At 36.8% G+C, this 21,341-nt stretch overlaps 1 protein-coding gene across 1 annotated transcript in view; it reads left to right on the top strand.

Annotated features, from left to right (window-relative positions):
- OXCT1 (3-oxoacid CoA-transferase 1) overlaps window positions 1–21,341 on the top strand; it is a 115,427-nt gene that overhangs the window by 31,793 nt on the left and 62,293 nt on the right. The window contains exon 7 of the mRNA XM_033110738.1: window positions 106–166. Within this exon, the coding sequence (XP_032966629.1) occupies window positions 106–166 (61 nt within the window). The remainder of the gene's footprint in view (window positions 1–105; window positions 167–21,341) is intronic.

Here is a 21,341-nt window from a genome sequence, read left to right as displayed (position 1 = left end):
TTAGTTCATAGAAATCCTTTTAATCTATAATTAAAGCTGAAAGAGACATTCCTTATTTTTGTTCTTCTTTCCCCATTTCCTTATTTCCCCCAACCCCTAATGTAGGAAGAGTGCACGAAATTTCAACTTGCCAATGTGCAAAGCTGCAGAAACTTCAGTGGTAGAGGTAAGAGGAGAGGTTATCTCTGATTTCCTGATGTTAAATTTTTAACTTGATGTTGTGTATTTGTTCAAGAAAAAGTACAACAGCTCATTTGTTTTTTTGGAGGACAAGCAATGACAGCTTTTCCGTTTTGGGTATGGAAGGATTCGATTTAAAAATATAATAGTTGAAATTTTGCTGTAACATTAGTTTTCTGGTTGCTAGGGTCTCACTAGAATACTTTCTTTGGGAATCAAGCTGTGATGGGACCAGTTTATGAAAGTCCTTTGATACTTGAGTAAAATAGATCTTCTTGAATGAGATCCCAAGATGAATTTTTATATACAGAATCCCAGGAAAATAGTAAGTTATATCAGGAGAAGTTCATTATCTTACTGTATAAAATACTATGAATTCTCTAAGGAAGAAGGAGGATGGTACACATAATTGTTTGATGTGGTTCTATTCAGAGCCGTTGAATTAAGGTACTAACAGAACTCTCCTTTGGACAGCTCAGAATTTGGGAGAGACTTGAATAATTCTAGAACTTTCCCAGGGTTTAAGCTCTGGGGCAGAAAAGGTGCTTGTACTAAACCCCTGCCATTTTGGTTATACACAGTTGAACCCAAAAGGAGACTTTAAAATGAATGATTCCTAACTCAAGGCTTTGAGGATCACCTTGGAACTAAATTTTTCTAGTAGCTTGAGATAAGTTTCCCTTGAGAGGGATTTATTCTTATAAACCCATCTTCGGATCTGGAAATAAGAATGTATATTCTTGACTTTTCTCATAATGGGAGTGTTGTATGTGACATTCTTGATTCCTCCATATGCTTGGCCAAGATGGTATTTCATGGTGGCAGTAGAGTGGTATTTTTGAGACAATTGAATGTTATAGTACTATTTTTCTTTGAAAGTAAAGTGTATTGTTTTTAAAGTGCTGGGGGATGTGGTACTTTCAACCTAGGCATGGTGGTTTCTTTTGCAAGGGCTTTAGTGTATTTTCTTAATTTAAAATGGATAATGTGGTTTTGCTCTCTCTGTGTAATTTTTTTTAATTGAATCAGCTTAATGACCTGTCCATGGCATACATCTTTCACATTACTGAAGCAAGGCCTATAACATATCTTAAAATGATTGATGGCTTAGCACTCTATTGATTTTACATACTTCTGTAAACTACCAGAAGTCACTATTTCTTCTCTGAGTACCAAAGAGCATTATGTATTTTTCTGGGTGAAGTTTTCTTTTTTTCCCTTCTTTTATAATCTGGTTCTTTTCAGCCAATCTTATTTCTTTCAAGAGCAGAAATGCTCAAGTACCTGAGAATCACTGTAGGTATTAGAAAGAGAGGTTCTCTTTTGGTGTAAGAAAAGGGGAGATAAAATCCTTTACTGAGCCTGCAAATAAAATGAAGGCTTATTCCTTGTCCTAGAACACACATCTCTGACCAACACAGCACACTCTTTCCTGTTAAGGCCCGGCTTCATTAGGATCCTTTTTTAATCCAGGCCTGCAGACAGCTATACCCAATTGACTAAACCTGCACTGTCCAACATGGCAGTCACCAACAACGTGTGACTTAAAGTTTAAATTAGTGAAAATTAAAGTAAAAATTTGGTTTCTCTTCAATAGCCACGTATGGCTACTAACTACTATGTTGATCACCATAGATACAGAAAGTTTTATTGGACAGAGCTTAATTAGAAGGATCAAGATAAAATCTAATTTTTTATTCTACTTTAGGAATCTAAGCAAAACAGCTACCTAGACGATAGATTATGGTAAGCCAAGCCCCTGTGCATTGTTATAGAAGAGGGCCAGATGCCCGTAGGTTGACTTGTAAGTACTGTGTGCTGGAAAGTAGAAAATAATTCGGAATTAGGGATGAAGAGTAGATTGGGTGTTTTCTGATATGAAAAGTCTATTTTGACCAATTGACTTTGGATTATTTCGAGTATAGTGAATACCCTGGACCTCTCGCTCCTCTTCTGTGTTACATTCTGTGCAGGCCATTACCTGTATGGGCCTCTAGGATTCTATAATCCTTGGCCTCTAGCCCGATCCTGCTTTATTTCATGGTGATCCTAGGAGGATGGATGATAATGAGCTGGTTTCTGAAGGGAAGTATTTCAAAGGATTCTTCAGAGATCGTGAATTACCCGCGGAGTCTCCTGCCGGCTAGATCTAAACAATAATAGCAGCTACCATTCATCAAGTACTTATTATATATTAGTCATTGCAGTATTCCTTATGTACATTATTATGATTTTAATCTTCACAATAGTTCTATGAAGTAGGAACCATTATTATCCTCATTTTACAGATGAGGACTTCAAAACATACCTGGTGTCACACAGCTAGGTGTAACTAGGATAGAACCATAGCAAGACTGATCCCAAAGCGTCTCCTTTTTTCCATTATTTTATGAAGTACTCTGAAATCATCATAAATGGATGCTGTTTCAAACTCATGAAAGATGTTGAAAATCCGCAGTAGGCCATTTCAGGGCTATTAGAATCAAGCAGATACGGAGGCTTTTGGCCAGTGTCTTCCGCTATCCCTGACCTTCCTCGCCAGTTATTCCAGTTGTGGTCTTTTTTCCTCCCGTCCCCTCTACGTTGGAGGTGGCTTTGAGAAAAGCGTCATCCTATGGCAATAGCCCTACGGGTTTATTCAGTCTTTCTCTTGGACTCTGTTCGTTCTGTTGTGTAGCCTCTTTGAGCTTTGCAGCTTTTCACAAATTTTCCTAACCGTGGTGATTGAATGTCTATTCTAGTACTGCGCTATCTTCAACAGTGGGAACTATAACAGTGACTATACCCTACATCTCAAAAACTTTTTTTTTTTAAGAACTCTCAGCTTATCTTCTTTCTCTTATAGAAGAGGACGTGGAAGACTTTTCAGTAGCAGAATCTGGGTTACAGCCTGTCTCCTGCAGCTCCATGCCATTCCATAGTGCTGTATCTTTTCAACCTTTCTCCCTGTTTCTATCCTGTAACTCAAGTTTTAAGGAGGTTAGAATTATACTCGTAAATACCTGAAATATTAACGATGATTCCCTTAGACATCTTAACATTTTTGGACTTAGAAGTAGGGTGGCAAAGGAACATAGGAGCTGTCTCTTGCTTTTTTATGTCAACAAGTAAACCAGTATGTTATCTTGAATTAAAGAAAATACCAAATTTGCCATTGACGTGAATTATTTCCAGCTTCTGTAAAAAGGAGAACCTTACTCTTTTTTGGAAAAGTTTCCCTTTTCAGATGTGTCCTAAACAAACTTATGAGTTGTGCAGAACCAAAGAGATGATCAATTATGTCTCTTTTCCTCTTTAACAAAACCAATATAAATATTGCATACGTATTTCTTAAAACCTGCAGCCATTTGCATGCTTCACCACAAAGTTGTGACCTAGTAAATGCTGGCTATATTTTTCTCTCCCTTTTAAGGAACTGGGTAGTTGCTTGGGAAAAGTAAGTACAAGTGGGTGCACATATTGGCACACATGCCAGAAAAAATGAGTCTCTTTTTAACCTAGACAGTGTTATTTCTGGACCTCCCTCTCTTTGAGTGGGTGAAGTCTTTCCTGATAAACTTCACAAGTTTAAGTGCGAAGCAGCCAGGGAATGACTCTCAGCAGGGTGTTCTGGGTGTTATAATAAGGAGCAGCAGGATGTCCAGTCTTCCAAGGGGAATTCTTTTGGCTTCTGGAGAGATCTTATTAACCCTCAACTTCCCATGAGTCCCTCTGCCAGTCTCCTGGGTGCATATTCCACCATCCTGGGTTTCTTAGAGAAGTGATCTGTTTCTACTTGTTTTAAGAGCAACTTATAATAGAAAACCTAGGGGGAGGGGCTGGAGTGCTTCACACAGGAGGCTGTTGACACTTTGTCTCTTTGCAAGCAGTCTGGCATGCCTGCAACTGTCACAAAAGGTCCTCTGAGTCAGCTACTGAAGGCTGTGGAGGCTGCCTGTGACCGAAATAACCCAGCTGGTTTTCTCAGGCCTGTGCCTTGGCTGGTGTTAGAAGACATCAAGTGTTACACAAAGCTTTTTCAACTAGTTAGCTAATTTCAGCTTTTAGTTAAAATAAGTATATTCATTATGACAACTTCAATAAAGTTATTTTATTTATATTATGGTATATTTATATATGTGCTTATGACAGAATGGTTTATATGATATTTGATGCACACAAATATTAGGTACATACAGCACGTGTGGGTTATGAAGCGTAATAATAAATTGAACACCTGCGAACCCACCTAACACAAGAATTAGAGGATTGTTCATACATATTTTCACCTACCTGCCTTCCCTGCAGAGATAACGACTATCAGGAATGTTGTGTTCATCAGTCCCTTGCTTTTTTTTTAAAAAAAGTCTAAGTCATAAGGTATGGACATATGAAAAATTATTTTCCAAAGTGTTATCCTAAGATTTTTTGGTTACAGGAGCCAAGCTTTGGGAACTGTGACTTCTGTGTTCTGTATTAATGCCTGGCACATGCCATCTCTCCTTAGGGGATTAACTAGAGGAAACCATTAGGGGTACAGCTGCCATCCTGCCAAGCAGAAATGTGTTGTTTCTGATTGATGGGTAAAGAAAGGTAAAGACTTCAGTGTAAATGGTACTAAAATGTTTTTGTTTTTAATGCTTATTATGAAGGGTGATGAACATACACAACAGTAAGCAGGAGTGTAATGTACCCGTCCGGGCTTATCACCCGGTTCCAGTGACCAACCCATGGTCGGGCCTGCCCCATCTACAACGCTGTCCCTTTCTTTCTCCTCCTGTATTATTTTAAAATAAGCACCAGATGTTATATGTTAGTGACATTTTAAGGAAAGTTCAGTGAAGCTGAGAAATTCTAGTATGCCAGGCAGGCGCTGTTCTAGGTTCTGGAGATACAGCAGTGAACAAAACAGAGAAAAATCCCTGCTCTCACAGAGATTACATTCTGATGGTCAAAATAACCAATAGATACAATAAATAAGTAAAATACATAGTGTCTGAGATATTGATAAATGTTAAGGGGGGAAAAAAACAAAGGATGAAGAAGGACATGAAATGTCAGGAGAAGAAACTGAAATTTTAGATACGGTGGTCAGTAAAAGGCCTCATTGAGAGGACTTTTGAGTAAAGACTTCAAGGAAATGAGGAAGCTAGCTCGCTCACTCTGTGGCTATCTGACGGAGCAATCTGGGCAGCGGACGGAAGGAGTAGCAGGTGAAAATAGCTAAGGTGGAAGCATTCCTGGTGGGTCTGAAGAGTAAGGACGACATACCCTCCTTTCTTTAGTGCAAGGTGGTAGGCTGGGGAATCCTATCTTACCTGAGGGTACCTTTTTTGAGTGTAATGGTAGTATCTTCTTCCAAGGCTATGTGAAATATAATTTACGTTTTTAGTTCATTTTGCAGTGGATCCCAAGAGATGATGAGGCCTAATTTTGACTTTAAAACTCTGAGGTGAATGGAAAATATAATTTTGAGATTGGAGCCTGCTGGCTTTTGTGACTCTCTGGCCCTCTGTGGAAAACTTTGTGTTGATAGCTGCTCATAAATAATCATAGCAGAAGTGATCAAACGGGTTCTTATTTCACATTACAACAGAAGATGGGAACACAGTGGATTTTAATCACAGGATTTAATCACGTCAATGGATCCCGTGAACATTTAATCTCCACCAAGCAGTCCAATTAATGTATCAGTGTTTTAGAGACTTTGGTTATCTTTCTTCCTGCTTTAGAGAAAATAAAAATGCCTAAAGGATAAGCATAATTCCTTTCCCCTTAAGTTTCTTTTATTCTTAATCTTTAGATTGCTAATGACTCATGATATTACAGTTTTAAAAGCAGTGAAACTCATAATTTTTCCAAGAGACAGTAAAAGGAAGAAAAATAGGTATAAACAGGAGAAAAATTAAAGCTTCTCTCCACTTAAAACAAATACTTCTAACCATGCAGAGAAACTTCATTAAACAGATTTAGTTTCAGACACATACATCCATACACAGGCAACTACTTCTCATGCCTGTGTGGAATTTATTCACACACACAAATCTCTGATTGACATTTGGAGACATGATATTTATGAGAACTTGGCTAAAATGTCAGATTTGATATTTACTGTTGTGAACCATAATATGTTAAATGTCCTTCACTGCCCTTTAGTATTTACCTGGTAAACCTCTCTACTTCAGTTCAAGTAATGAAGACAACAACCAAGAAACTGTTTATCCCAATCCTCTCTGTTTCATCCACATGGGCCCTTTGAGTTGAACACTCAACACAAGTTCTTCAAAAAAAAAAAAAAAAAAAAAAAGAGGGGGTGAAGAATGTTGTTTGATACAATGCAAAGAAGAAGGAACACCATCTTCCCTACCAACACCCATGAAACATGGGAATCCTTGATCCAAAAGCAGAGTGCAGTCACCCAAGTGTTCACTTTTGGGATGGATGTGGTGAGCAATGGCTATCATTTATATTGATTAATTTTTAGACTTATTAAATTATATAATATCTTTGATTTACTTTTATTTCTCATAGTTTTTCAGTTATAAGATTTTACTTCTGCTTTGGATTTTATTTTTTTTAATTAATTACTAAACCACTCTGAAAGGGCTATCTGTATAGTCTTACTCACATGCTACAAATTTGGCCAGATACAGAATGCTTTGACTTATAAGATGATAATATCCTTATACAACTAAACTAAATGAACTGATTGATTCTACTTATTTCAAAGTATTGAAATATTTAAAGATCATTCATTTCTTTGAATTCCTGTGAAATGCAATATTGGTTTGAAAATATTTGAATGGTAAGGAAGATGTATTTAATGAAGACATATTGTAGTTGAGTATTTTGGCAAAATGACCGTATCGGTCATAGAATTACTGCAGTGTAAATATTTACTGTTTCTACCAAGGAAGCAGTAAATATAAAAAACATGGACTTGGTGAAATGCAGTGTAAACGTTGCTGCATTTTTTGGTATACTTTTGTAGATTGCTAAATTTAATTATTAGTCTAATGACCATTTACATCCAGAAGAATAGCAGAATAGAAATATGGTTTATTGATGATAAAAATATATTAAATGAAGTACTAATCCTGACATTTTATTTCTTGTTGCTTGGTAACAACGCAGTAACTATGAAAGAATTCCATTATCTCAGGTACAATGGACTTCATTGCACTGTGGCATAGAAATATCAATTACAGCAAGTAATTTGTATGCCATTATCCTTACAAAATTTTGGTGCTGTTTTTCATTGTTAGTGCAGAGATCCTAAAAGAAAGTCATTTTAATAATACATCCCTCTTTTTTTTAATGGATTGGTGAATTGTATTCTAGCTATTTTTGGCTTTTTAACTTTGTATCTATTTATAATTTTTGAGGCTTCACAAATTTGTGTTTTATCAGCCTGCACTGTATAAACCTAGGCTTTTAAATTTTAATACAAATATGTACATTATAAGTGATGCTTCATTAATTCTTAGTGAACATCTTTTATCCTTGACGACCTAGGGAGGGGATAAAAACATCTGAGCAGAATTTTTTGCCACATCGAAAACAGTCAGGGCATATTCCTCAGCCTTCTCCAATATAGGGCATTCTTAGTTTTAGTATCTGCTTCAGAAAAGGAAGCCTGTTGAACCAGCGTGATTTGTTTTGGCTCTTTACAGAAAAAGTTTGCAGATCCTTAATTTACAGCACAATTTCCATTTCTGTAGACTGAATATATTAAATGTCACTCAGTATTATTTTTTAAAGGACCAATGAACTTAAGTAGAACTAAAAATAATGATAAGTGGTTTGACGAGAATTAATGAAAAATTAAATTGAATGATATGAATTTGTGTAAAAGTAAAATGACTATGCAATTTGGTAGGCCTATTTTGGGGGGCAACCATGAAGAAAGGAAGATTATATATGGCAACTTGTTTATCCAACCCACAGTTATTACAATTTCTTTAAAATCTCCAGGTCTTTGTCAATAAATCCAATTTTAATATAATTGCCTATTGATGGACTCATTGTATTAGAAGCATATTGAATTTTCTTGCTTGTTTGATGTCATACTGAGGGCCAGTCTTTTGTGTACACAAATGCACATGCAAGTGGTTGTTGGTACCCTGGGTTGATGGGGTGAGGACCTTTCCAACCTGACCTGCATCCGGCATGTGGTTGTAGCTCCTGCTGGCTGGCAGGGTTTTCAGAAGCTATGGAAATAGTCCAGAGTTGGAGTCATCCTGTGTCCCTGGGGTTTGGAAGGGCCCTGCAGCGCTGGGTTTTCATTTCCTCTGGAGCTGTACCCTCCATATTCTGGAGAGAGAGAGAAAAAAGAGTAGAGAGACTTTGGGCATGGCGAGGCTGATTTCTCTGCCTTCCAACGTGTGGCTTTTAGATTCCTATTTTCTTTTTAGTCAGAAACATATTTGTAAGATTTATCTGGTTATTTTTTATTTGTTGGTAAGGGAAAGCCTGAAATCAGGAAGTTAACCAGGGTGGCCACATACTTTCTTGTCTAGCATTAGTCCTCTTAAGCAATACAAAAGGCTTGAACCAGCCAAATGTCAAGAGAGACAAAAGTTGGTTATTTTAGCTAGATTCATTTAACTCCTCCTGTAAAAAAGACTCAGGAAACTCCATACTTGAGCACCATTTCTGCAGTAGCATGTATTTTATTTTGTATAACGCTTTATGTTTTTCAAAGCATTTTCACATTATATTGTCTCACTCGATTCTCTTAATTATAAGGTGAGATAGGCAGAGAAGCAGTTTTGTTGCAATATTACAAATGAGAAAACTGAGACATGGATAAGTTTCTGGGAATAGAGCACTAGGAAGTTGACTGGCTTAATGAAAAGGACACTCGGAAGACTTGGTGTACGTCCTGACTTCATCTGCCATTGACATGCCATGGTAGGAACCAAAGCTTTATTTCTGAGACAATCACCAATAAGAAGATTGTAAAATTCTGAATTTGTGGGTAGGTAGCTATGTGGGTTTTTATAGGAGCTTGGACTTTATTTTAAGGGCAAATGAAAGGGTCATGATTTTAGTTTAGGTGTTCTGTGTGGGATAGATTTTATGGAGGGATGAGGGAGGCGAGGTGGCCAGTGAGGAGGCTATTGCAGTGGTTCAAGGAAGAGGTGATGGTGGCTGGAACTTGAATGGTGGAGTGGAGACTGGGAATGGTGATGGAACTGAGGTATACAGTATTTTGGAAGAGGAATCTATCAGACTCGCCAATGCTCTGGATGTGGAGTGTGGGGGTAGAGGAAAGGCAGAGATGCAAATGACTCCTGCACCTGACTTGAGCAATGGTGTGTCACTTACTGAGGTGAGGAAACCTGGGAGGAACAGCTTTTCTAGGAGGAGAGGAAACAAGAGCTCTGCTAGGAGTGATTGGCTTTTTTAGGCATGCGAGTGGTGGTGTTGCAGGGGCAGATGGACGTGTATGTGTAATGCTCAGAGGAGAGGTCTGGAAGGGAGTTATATAATTGGGAACAATCCACATGTATTTGATAAGTTAGCCATGGAATGGAAAAGACCACTTAGGGAAAGAAGTCCTGGGACTAAGCCCTGAGGAGTCTCAGTATATTTTTTGTAAACATAATACGAGATTAATAATCACGTTTTTGCCTCTCACTAGCATTGTGACCTTGGACAAATTACTTTACTTAAGAATCTTCCATCTTCTTTGTGACCTCTCCTATTTGCCTATTTAACTGATTTATTTTGAGCACCAGTGAGATAGGGCATTGGAATGTGTTTTCTAAAGCTCTGAAGTGCTAAGTTTCTCTCCTTGATCCCTCCTGCTGCTTTGGTTAATAAACCTCAGATGAGGTTTTGCTCTCACTTACCCAGTGATGATGAGGATAGAACAAAGCAATGGATGAATGGCAGCTGGTAAGGCTCGTCCTCCCTACCCTTTCCCTGTCTTCTAAAGTTCTTGAGAGCCAAGGGAATGAAAATTCCACAATAGCCCCAATTTCTAAAATCTTCGTGTGTTATGAAAAGAATAACCTAGATTGTGCTTTAAATATATTGTTAGCTTTAATTGTCAGTAAATTACCTAATATTTTTTTATAGGTTTCAGGTGTACAAAACAATGAAATCGTTAGACATTTACACCCCTCACAAAGTGATAACTCCCTTCCCCCAATCTACTACCTCTCTGACATTGTATATACCTGTTACAATTCCATTGACTATTCCCTATGCTGTACTCCATGTCCTGTGAATATATATAATTATAGTTAACAGTCAATATTATTCAGCTTCAGCTTCAGGTGTACAGCACAGTGGTCAGGCGTCTACACATCCCATGAAGTGGTCTCCCTAATAAGACAAGTGCCCATCTGACAGCCTACAAAATCTTTGCAACATTATTGATTATATTCTCCAAACTGTCTTTCATATCCCCGTGGCAATATTGTGACTACTAATATGTATTTTCTAATCCCTTTACCTAATTACCTAATATTTAAAGCCCACCAAAATCAACCTAAATATCTTGATCCCTTACGTCATGCAAAAACTATGATTGATGTCTTTTAAGGGGAGCATTATGAACATATGGAAGAAAGGAACATCTTATAAATTTGTCATTTCATTAGTTTAAGTTGCATAGAGTAGTCTCCTCTTATCTGTGGGGGATATTTTCTAAGACCCTCAGTGGATGTCTGAAACCACAGATAGTACCAAATTCTATATATACTATGTATTTTCCTATACCACATACGTACTTATGATAAAGTTTAATTTATAAATTAGGCACTATTCAGGCAGGACAGAAAAGGATGATGTGAGTTTCATCATGCTAATCAGAAGGGCACACAATTTCAAACTTATATGAGTTGTTTCTTTCTGGAATTTTTTATTTAATATTTTCAGCCATGGTTGTCTGCAGGTCATTGAAACCACAGAAAGCAAAATAGAGCATAAAGAGGGGACTACTGTACACTCAAAAGTTGATGACCTCTCTCTGCCGTCACATTTTAAATGGAGCATTAGTTAATGACCTGTTTATCTTTTTTTGTACTTTAGTTTGAAAGATTGAGATATTCTGGTTTGCTATGAAAACTAAAATGTGTCCCCTTATGAAACTTGCTCCTGCTGAATATCTTGATTTCAATATCTTGACTGCTTTTGAGTGAAAGTAACATTTATTATTTTTTGGGGAATAAAGGAAACAAAATGAATAAAGATGGCCTCAGATATTCATTGATGATTTATGTTCAACCATGGGCACACAACAGCAGAAGGATTAAAGGGTCCAAACATAGATATTTTACTTATGAAAGCTTTGCCCTATTGAATTTTCAGGCTCCTGAAAAAGTATGTTTTGTTTTGTTTGTTTTTAGATGAAATGGTTTGAAATAGTTGGTTAATTTGGGAGAAACAATGAAAGATTAGAAACCAAGAACAACTTAACTATTAGAAAGTAATGATTTTCTATTCTGTTGTTTCGTTCCTTGAAGAAACCAAGACTATGCATGTCCAAGAATATAGGTCACCTCTCTGATTCTGCTTCTGAAATTTACTGTTCATAAACAGTGTTTCTGTCACTGAATAACTAAGTCTACATTCAATTACTTTGAAGAGAATTTTAAGTCCAAATGCTATAGAAGGGAAGTTAAACAGTACTGGGAAGAACCCTAGTACGTACCTTTTCTGTGCTTTCTGTGAAGAGGAGCTGGGTTATTTATTTAAAGAAGCTATTTTAGTTTCCTTAATAATTGGGGAAAAGGATACAAGTTTTGCTTTGCATTGTGAAAAAGTTCTTTTCAGTTTAGAATTTCATTTTATTTTGGAAAAGCTTTACTGGCACAGACAAAACTCAGGGAAGAAAAATTCATCATTACCAAACTCAGATGTGTACAGGTTGACTATAAAAAGCTACAGGATTAAGGCTACTGAGTTTGGAAGTTTTGGTATAATTTGAATTTCTTTCAGTACGAGGAATTTACAAAGCTAATTCAGTTTGAGAATGGGTAAAAAGAAGTATTTTAGCTGCCGTTTTCTTTATAGATTTTTTTACTCCAATACTTTTGGCAATATATTTGCACCTAAAATGTTTTCATTTACATTTCCTCTTCATTGGTTCATATTTTAATGTACAAAGTAGTATTTTATATGTGGATTGATGAGGACTAGGTTTTATAAGGAGATAGGAAAATATAATGGAAAACTTTTTATAAAATTAATTCCCAGGAAATAGGAGGGGCAGTAAAATGCTCAAAGTATAATGGATATAACCAAAGTATACCCTACACAGAGTGCAGTAGATTTTTTAATTGAAATATTTTCAACAGTGGCAATAGCAGGTGAAAGAATTATAGCCTAATAATAATGAAAATAACAACAGGTGCTGTTTATACCATGCAGTCACATGCAGAGCACTTTAAGTCAGCAATTATAGTAAGTCCCTGAGATAGGTTTTATTGTCTTTATAGTGTGAGGAAATGAGGATAAGGAAAGACTTTATGTTAACAAAGCTGATAAGAGGGAGAGTTACAACCGAAACACATTTCTTTCTGCCTCCAAAGCCTGTGTTCTTAAGCACAAGTGAAGGATGGTGGGTATATTTTAAAGTTTCTTTTGCTTTACAGTTTTTACTATTAACACTTTCAATATAATTTACAACCTCCTTACTGGCAGGGTCATAGACGTTTAGCTAATTGAATTTTTCAGTCAACTAAGTGTAGCTCCAGGACAATGTTACTACTTCCATAAACACAAAATTAAAAACCACTCAGTAATGTTAACCTCTTAAAACTTATAAAATAGCATACTCTCCTAAAAGCTATAAAAGGAGAGTCTTCCCGACGTAAGTGATGTAAATGATGTTGGATCTGCCGGCAGTTTCTGGGTGTGGGCTGGGATCCTGTAAATCCAAAGAATGCACACATGGACCAGGGAGAGGCAAAGAGTTTTAAAAAGAGGATAGTTTATTAGAGGCCAGAGAAGAGGTTGCAGCTCCTGAGTAGGAGGGGGTCCCGAATGGGGGTGCCCACTAATTAAGGCAAAAGGCTTTTGCTTTTATACTTTCCCCTGCATGCTTGGGAAAGGGGGCTGGAGCCTTCTAATAGAATTCATCTGTTAGGTTTGTCCTGTTTGCTCATCCTGAAAGGATTAAGGAAGCAATCCTTTCCTACCTATCAGATCTGCTCCTTTGTCCCACCAGAAGGGATTTGAGATTATCTGTTAACTTTAAGGCATATTCTCATGTCTGTCCTGGAGTGAAGGAGACATTCCAGGGCCTGGAGTTTCAAGATATGGCTGCTTTTTTGTTTATTCCACCAGGGACCCCCTGTCTACCTAGCAACATACTAACTACCCTGTCTCATTCCTGCATGGAACCAAGGGTGTTGAAGGAAAAAAATGGAATTGGATCTCTCTTGGCTTGATTTCCTTAATTCCTGTCCATGTATACGTTTGTTTTTTATAAAATTAAGGCCATGTTGTATATGTATTTTTTCATTACACAAAACATTAAGAATGTTTTTGCAGGTCACTAAATATTCCCCACTAAAGGATATTTCAGTAGTTACACTCAAATTTATATTAATAGCTCCCTATTGTTGGACTTTTAGGTTGTTTTCCATCTTTCACTGTTATTAATAATGCTGTAGTAAGTACCTTTATTTCTGTGCATGTCTACTTTTCTTTGATAAAATTTCCACAAGTGGATTTTTTTGGGTGTGTACTTGTACATCAACATTTTACAAACTTTTGATAAATATTGCTAAGTAGTTTTCTAGGAAAGTAATTTCATAATATAATGGTTCTGAATTCCTTACCTATGATATTCTCTCCTAAAAGGTTATTGAATAATAAGGCACAGTATGACTGACATAAACAGTGGGGATGCTCTTTTACAAAATTGTCTTATTGCAAAAAAGGAGAAAGATGCCATTTACTAATTTTGCTTTCTCCTTTCGTTTAACTAATAACTTTTGCCTATGTATCGATTTATTCCATGCTGGTGTTAATAATTTGGGATTTTAAAGTCACTCCTATTAAAATAATAGTGGCTTTCCTCCTTTCAGAGACCTTGTCAGAAAATGTTATTTTTTCCATCTCAAATATAGATCTAGTCTACAAATACTGAAGTAGGGCTTGTGCAAGATTGTTTCATTTTAAAAATCAGCTGGCTTTTTTTTTCTTTGAGTTACTCTAAATCTTTCTGGTTCAAAGATATAACTTAAAAAAGGAAGACATTTTAAAGTCATGGCTTACATAAATGATTTAAGGAAGAAATGTGTGAGAGGAAAAATGATAAACATTACTCATTGACCTCTTTTGTGTTACCAGTTAGTTATATGTCTTATAAACACATTTCTGCATGTATAGTTATTGTAGTTTGAGCCCGTAGCATATGACAGCCTCCTAAAATTAGAATATATTCAAATGTCCCAGTGGCCTTTTTACTAGGCCCCTAGAAAATCCAGGTACACAACCAACAATTAATAAAAGTGAGAGACTGTAATTGCCTGGGTGTTAAAAATTTCTTTCTGGAGGGAAGCCACAGTAATCAAAAGAAACTGCCCTAACAGCATTAGTTAAGGTGAACTCTCTTGTGAGTTTTTTGAAGTATGAAGGAAATCACATTTCTTTTTTGTTCATGGTCTGTTGCTATTTCTGATAGCTTTTCCAAAATTAGATTCCTCGTTTTGTAAAATAAACATTTCAAACTTCTTTCTGCCTCTCTGCTTCCTGTGCTCCCTGAATCCTTTCACAGGTACCATCTCTTCACATTTCCCAGTTGATCACATCCTTCCCTGACTTGAGGGCCTTGACTTTGTCATTCCTGCTTCCTGGAATGCCCTCCCTGCCCTTCTTGCATGGTTCATTTTCTGCTTCTCAGTGGAGCTTTCCCTCCATTATAGCATTTATTACCAGCTTGTATTGTGATTGGTTGTTTACCTGTCTCCTCCATTAGACTGAGCACCTCACGGGACCTTGTTCTTCTCATCTTTGTATCCCCAGGACCTGGCACAATGCCTGGCACATAATAGATGCTCAATAAATGATGTGGGAATCACTGAGCCAGCAGTTTTAAAATATAAGCATCATTTTGCAGGCTTAGAAATATTCTGACCATTCTAGTTGATTGACATCATTATCCTGCCGTAGTCTAAGGAAGCAAGAAATGCTTTATGCTCAGTGGTGGCTCCTGACAGCCGTGTACTTGAGCCTTAGCCAGGCCCTGCCTTGAAAGACTTGGTAATCTGCCACCAGCTGTTCTGTAATTCCCCTCCTTATTACTGTGACTACCATCCTCTGGCTTCTCTAGGATCATTTTATCTTAAGGTGTGCCTTTTAATGCTGTCTGGAATAGATAGTGTCTCATTCAATAGGCTTCTATTATTCAGCTAAAGCAGCGCAAGCCATATGGTCGTTAGCTAGATATGCAAAGGGTTATAAATTGGTGACAAATAAACTGGCCATGTACATGCAGACTGGTTAGTCAGGAGAGATTTGGCATAGCAAATACGCAAATGCAGAGGGGTATTGAAGATATACTAAGTGGCATGGAATCAAAATCATGTGTTGCATTAACCAAAGTACATTCAGTAAGAGGGTATTGATCTTGTGTTCAACAACCGAAAATAATTAGAAAGATACGTTAATGTGCGTTCTTTAAAGTCTTGTTATGAAAAATTCAGGAAGTAAAGTAGACTTACAACATGTGAAGGGTGGAAAGAGTATTAGGCATCATGTAAAATTAAACTTCCACATTTTAGAGGTGAAACGGTTCACAAAAGAACACGGTATTAGATGATATTAGAGCTAAAACCAGAATCTACATCTTCTGACCCCAAGTCTAGTTCTCTATATCATGCTCTGTTGTCTCCTTATTTTTCAAGTGTAGGAGAAATCAGTGAAATACATGGCATTAGAATCAGATGGAAAAAAAGTCACTCTCTTAGAAAGTTTTGGCATCAACAAATTGCTGTTTTCTATCAACCGTAGCCACTTTTCTTTAATGGGCAAATAATGTCTAAAAGGTCAGGACGTTTCTTTTAATTGTCGTTTGGTGGGTTTCAGTTGCTGTGAACGATGGCCTCAGAGTTAGAGCTGGCCCTGCTTTCCTAATGATGACAGGAGGCTGAAATTCAGCTTGTTGGAGAAAACGGGAACCAAGTGATTCCAGCCTTAAACCTGATTGCGTGTCTGCTATTTACACGAAGGAAAGAGCCATTTGATCTCAATGTTCAAAATCACAGCTGAGAATATGATGATTATGTTTGAATTTCTTTAGGACTTAAAGGACTAGTTTGGGAAATTGGAGGACAGAGAGTGGAAAAAAGGTATTTTTTTTGAAGTTTATTTATTTTTGCATTTTATGCCTACCTTATACTAAAGCAGAGAAAACAAACATAGCATTTAAAATTTTTAATGAAATAAATAGGATTAGAATTCTGCTTTGCTTACTACTTCATTTCATCTTTAAAAGATGAAATGAAAAAGAACGCTCTTGTTCTGTTGCACATGCAAAATGATTTTAAATTTAGGAATTATTGACTCATTCATAAATGGAATTCGAGTCACAATCACTGTTAGATTAAGCAGCCATTATCTGTGTCCTGGGAATGTTAGTTTAACCCAGTTCTCCTTTGCGGTTTATGTTTTAAAATACTGTTATAAAAAGTCCCAAGGATGATTAAAAGTTCCAAGGATGATTAAAAGCCCCAAATTGAAGGAAACAGTCTTAAAGAGTAACACTTTAAAGTTTTAGTTGGCATCACTAATAAGCAGTTTTTCTGTGTCTGTAAAACCCAGCACATACTTTCTTTTTCTCCCTGTTTCTTCATAACTCTCTTCATTGAAAAATGTTCCAGTTTAATTCTATTAGTTATATCATGTCTCCCTGTTTTTCTCGGGGTATGTGATAATAGTATAATTTTTTTTCTTGCTATTATAGATAAGACTGGGGCTTTGAATGAACATGTTAGAATTATTTTAATTCATTTTAATTATGTCTCTGGATTTGCTGCAGCTCAAATAAAATTTCCTTTTAGAAAAAAGAGATGACACATAAAATTGTATATTTATAATACTGCCTAAATGTTATTAAATTACATACTTAATGAAGATTGGCATTTTTGGTCAAATAAAAAGTGTTAGCAAAATACCAGCATGGATTGGACTGTTTGGACATGGTATTAGGGTCAGTGGAAATGAAAATAACAACTTATCATAAGCTGCTTTTTAAATTTGTTTAAAAAACCCCAGTTCTCCCACATTACAAATCTATTGGGATAGCCCATGAAGTGAGTAATATTTCTATTTTTTTTGAATAATATGTCCTACTGATTTTGCTGCTAGTCATAGTTTTAATAAATTGAGTTATTTTATGTAAAGCTTTTCTTCTAAAGGATTCAAACTGCTTCCTCCATTTTCCTTCTCATTTCATGTTTTTAAGGGAGGAAGGACTGTTTTTGTTTTGTAAGGAGGAATATTTAGTTGAAGATGATTGTCATCAACTCTGAGGTTAGATAGCAAGAAGAAAAAGGAAGATTCTTTTGGCCTTTTTTGAGGTATCTATTGCATTATAGTCTTTGTTTCTGATGGTTAGCTAAACGCTTTGATTTCCTTTTTCAAAAAAGTTAGTAAACAAAGCATTATTTTACAATATTAACTTTGATCCCTTGTGTATTTCATTCACTTAATATGGGCCCGTTTTATTTTCCTAACCAGTAGAGACCATTTTATATCTTCCTTGCATCAGCTATTCTTTTTGGCCTTGTATCGTTCTGCAATTTGACAAATGAACAGTTTAATTTTTACCCATTTTGTTCCAGATATGATATTTATAAGATACAGACAATATACAAGACAACATAATTAAAAGCAGGGCTATAAAAAGAAAGACAAGCAATGGTAAGGCTGTAAAATAGAGCTAGGATTGGACTAAAAAATTGTACTGTAATGACAAACATGAGTGAGCCACTAGATGCCAAATGAACATTAAAGTACTCATTTATAGATTTGATAATACATATAATCTTTTTTAATTAAAATTTTTTTTTTTAATTAAAAAAAATTATATTGGGGAATAGTGTGTTTCTCCAGGACCCATCAGCTCCAAGCCGTTGTCCTTCAATCTAGTTGTGGAGGGTGCAGCTCAGCTCCAAGTCCAGTCGCCATTTTCAATCTTTAGTTGTAGGGGGCGCAGCCCACCATCCCATGAGGGAATTGAACCCGCAACCTTGTTGTTGACAACTTGCACTCTAACCAGCTGAGCCATCCAGCCACCCCTTCGGCATCTAAGTGGCAGCTCATTGTCTTCAATCCAGTTGTGGAGGCCGCAGCTCACTGGCCTATGTGGGAATTGAAGTGGCAACCCTGTTGTTCAGAGCTCGTGCTCTAACCAACTGAGCCATCCGGCCACACCAACAGTACATATAATTTAAAGGAAACTAATGATCAGGTGAAGCATAACTATTCTCGCTATTAAAACTAGACAGAATTTTATCTTAGGCACCCTGTTTTAACTGCAAGAAAGAACTCACTTGATGGCTTGTAACTGTGATATAAAAACACTGGTTTGCTCCAGGGTCATACTGTTCTTGGAGCATTAAAAGAGCGGTTGGAATCCTTGAATACTGTCTTTCTCACCCAAACTTTTGGTAAATACTTAGGGGTCAGGGGCCTGCGATTGTCTTCTCTCACAGAAATGGGACTGCATCAGTTCACAATTGGCCAGTTGCACCCAGACCCCTGCCCTTAAACCATAGCAAGTCTGATGTGTTCCCTGTCCTCATTTAAGGTCTTGGTAAAGATGTCGAGCAGGGTAGGACCAAAGACATGAAACCATTAGAACAGGTGTCTAACTGAGGCTGGCGGTGGGAGTGGGAGGATGTGTATGGACCAATCCCCTGAAATCTCATGAAGGATTTTACAGATAAAGCAGTTTTTTTGTGTGAATAGTGTGTAGCTTTCATTAGGTTCTTAAAGAAGTACGTGTTCCTTCAAAGCTAAAACACACAGCATTAGAGACTTCTAAGGCTTCGTCAAGCCATCAGATACTTCGGTGGTTTTTCAAGTAATTATTATCTATCTGTACATCAGAGGAGGCTCCCTGTCTAAATTCCTCATTGCTGTATCTATGGTAGTAAGTGCTTAATTCATATTTGTTGATTGAAAGTGAATGAATCCAAGTCACATTTTTCCACTATGTCTATAAAACTCTTGTGTGAGGGTGTTGGTCAGGTGCTTTGTGAAATCAGTGCTTTTTTCCTGGCCTGCTGGTGTGCTAGCCTAATCTGCAAAGTAATGAAGTTGATTTGGTATAGCTTGTACCAGTGTCTAACAATATTCTTTTCTCTGTTTATGATATTACAATCTGTTTAATAACCATTTTAAAATACTGTTGTGAATGAAGCCCCATTTTGAAAAGGAGTATATCTGCCTCTCTCCTCTGTTGCCATCTCTGCCCTTTTTCACTTGACTGTAATTCTGTGACCATATATCTTTAGGCTCTTTGAGAATCCTGGGCTATAATTTTTGTGGGTGTACAGCCTGCAATTAGTTCAGAGAATCTGGGTATCTCTTGTTGGAATTCAATTCCTCCTTAGCCATATCAGGTTTGCCCGTTCCTTCTCCCTGATGGGAAAGTCAGGAGCAAAATGAAATCGAAATGCTCTGCTTTTTTCTGTCATCTCTCTCAAGCAGTGGTGATGATCATTTCTGGATTCTCCATCAGCAAAAACAACAAAATCACTTCCAAACCACTGTTTCATCATCTTTAGCATTTTGGAACCAACTCATCTCATTCCAATATTGTGCCTTTGACGTACCTCTTAAGGTTTCATGTGACTCCCATTTGTCCTAGGTCATTCGTGTCTCTCTTTTTACGGGCCTTTTTAAAATACAGGGAAAAACATACTGTGTTTCCCCGAAAATAAGACCTAGCCGGGCAATCAGCTCTAATGCATCTTTTGGAGCAAAAATTAATATAAGACCCGGTCTTATTTTAATATAAGATCGGATCTAATCTAATCTAATCTAATAATACCTGGTCTTATTTTAATATAAGGCTGGGTAATATAATATAATATAATACCAGGTCTTATATTAATTTTAGCTCCAAAAGATGCATTAGAGCTGATTGTCCAGCTAGGTCTTATATTTGGGGAAACACGGTAGCTATCCATGTTATACTTATTATGCTCATTTTTTTATGTACCATTCTTTTCATCATCAAGATGATCTGTCTTCATTTTGTTGCAATGGGGGTTTGAGAACCTCATAAGCCTTTTTGTCATTTAGAGTTTCTGACCAATTGATTCTGCTTACTTTTTCCTCTAAACTTTTTGAAATCTGCTTTTCTTCAAAGACCAGGATATATTTCTATGTATGTCCAGGATTCAGTTCCTGATCTGTTGCAAATTCTTATTTTATAGTCACTTTCACTCAGGCTTTCCATCATTTCTACTTTACCAAGCAGTTTATCCTCAATGTTAGAAGTCCAGAATCATGGTTTCTCACTGTCTCATTCTGAAAGGTAGAACTTGTCAGCAGACAATATAGAATTTATCAGCAGAATATGTTGAACAGAAGACTTTCAAATAATTGGCATCTCCTGATACCACTATCTTATTTCTGAGCCAATTTTGTCATTTCTATACAAATATTTCATCTATATCTTTAATTTGGTGAGCGCTCTGATTATATGGCCATTAGTGTGATAGTCTTTCTTCTTTAAACTCACTTTAAATATACTTCACCGTATTTTATCGCTAAGTCTGTGGCTACCCAGGCATGTGCATATCTTCTTGACATAACATGTTCTTTTGTCAGCTTATTTTCACTGGATATAGCAGACTGTTTGTTGGCAGGAGATCCAATCAGCCAGGTTTCAATTATGACTGCGGTCATAATTACTGCAGTTTTTAAGGTTGCAGATTCTTTAATAGCCACTCATCTTTTCAGTGTTTGCACAGTTCTATGTACAGTTCTATGGAGACATCTAAGACCATATGTGTTCGTTCCAAGCCCTTAGAGCTTTCATGCCATTTTATCCTATATTTTTGTACTAGTCATATCATCCCTTAGTATGAAGCTTAAGAGAGGGAGGGAGACCAATGAGGAAGCTGCTCTTGCTCCTTTGGGTTAATTAAAAAACTTTTTTTCCTCCTTTGGATTTTGGGGAAGGATGCCCCCTTCATGCTGAC

The sequence above is a fragment of the Rhinolophus ferrumequinum genome, chromosome 7 (assembly GCF_004115265.2).
Source record: "Rhinolophus ferrumequinum isolate MPI-CBG mRhiFer1 chromosome 7, mRhiFer1_v1.p, whole genome shotgun sequence".
In the NCBI taxonomy this organism is placed as follows: domain Eukaryota; kingdom Metazoa; phylum Chordata; class Mammalia; order Chiroptera; family Rhinolophidae; genus Rhinolophus; species Rhinolophus ferrumequinum.
The sequence above is the reverse complement of the archived record's forward strand: the minus strand, read 5'-3'. Positions and strand labels throughout refer to the sequence as shown.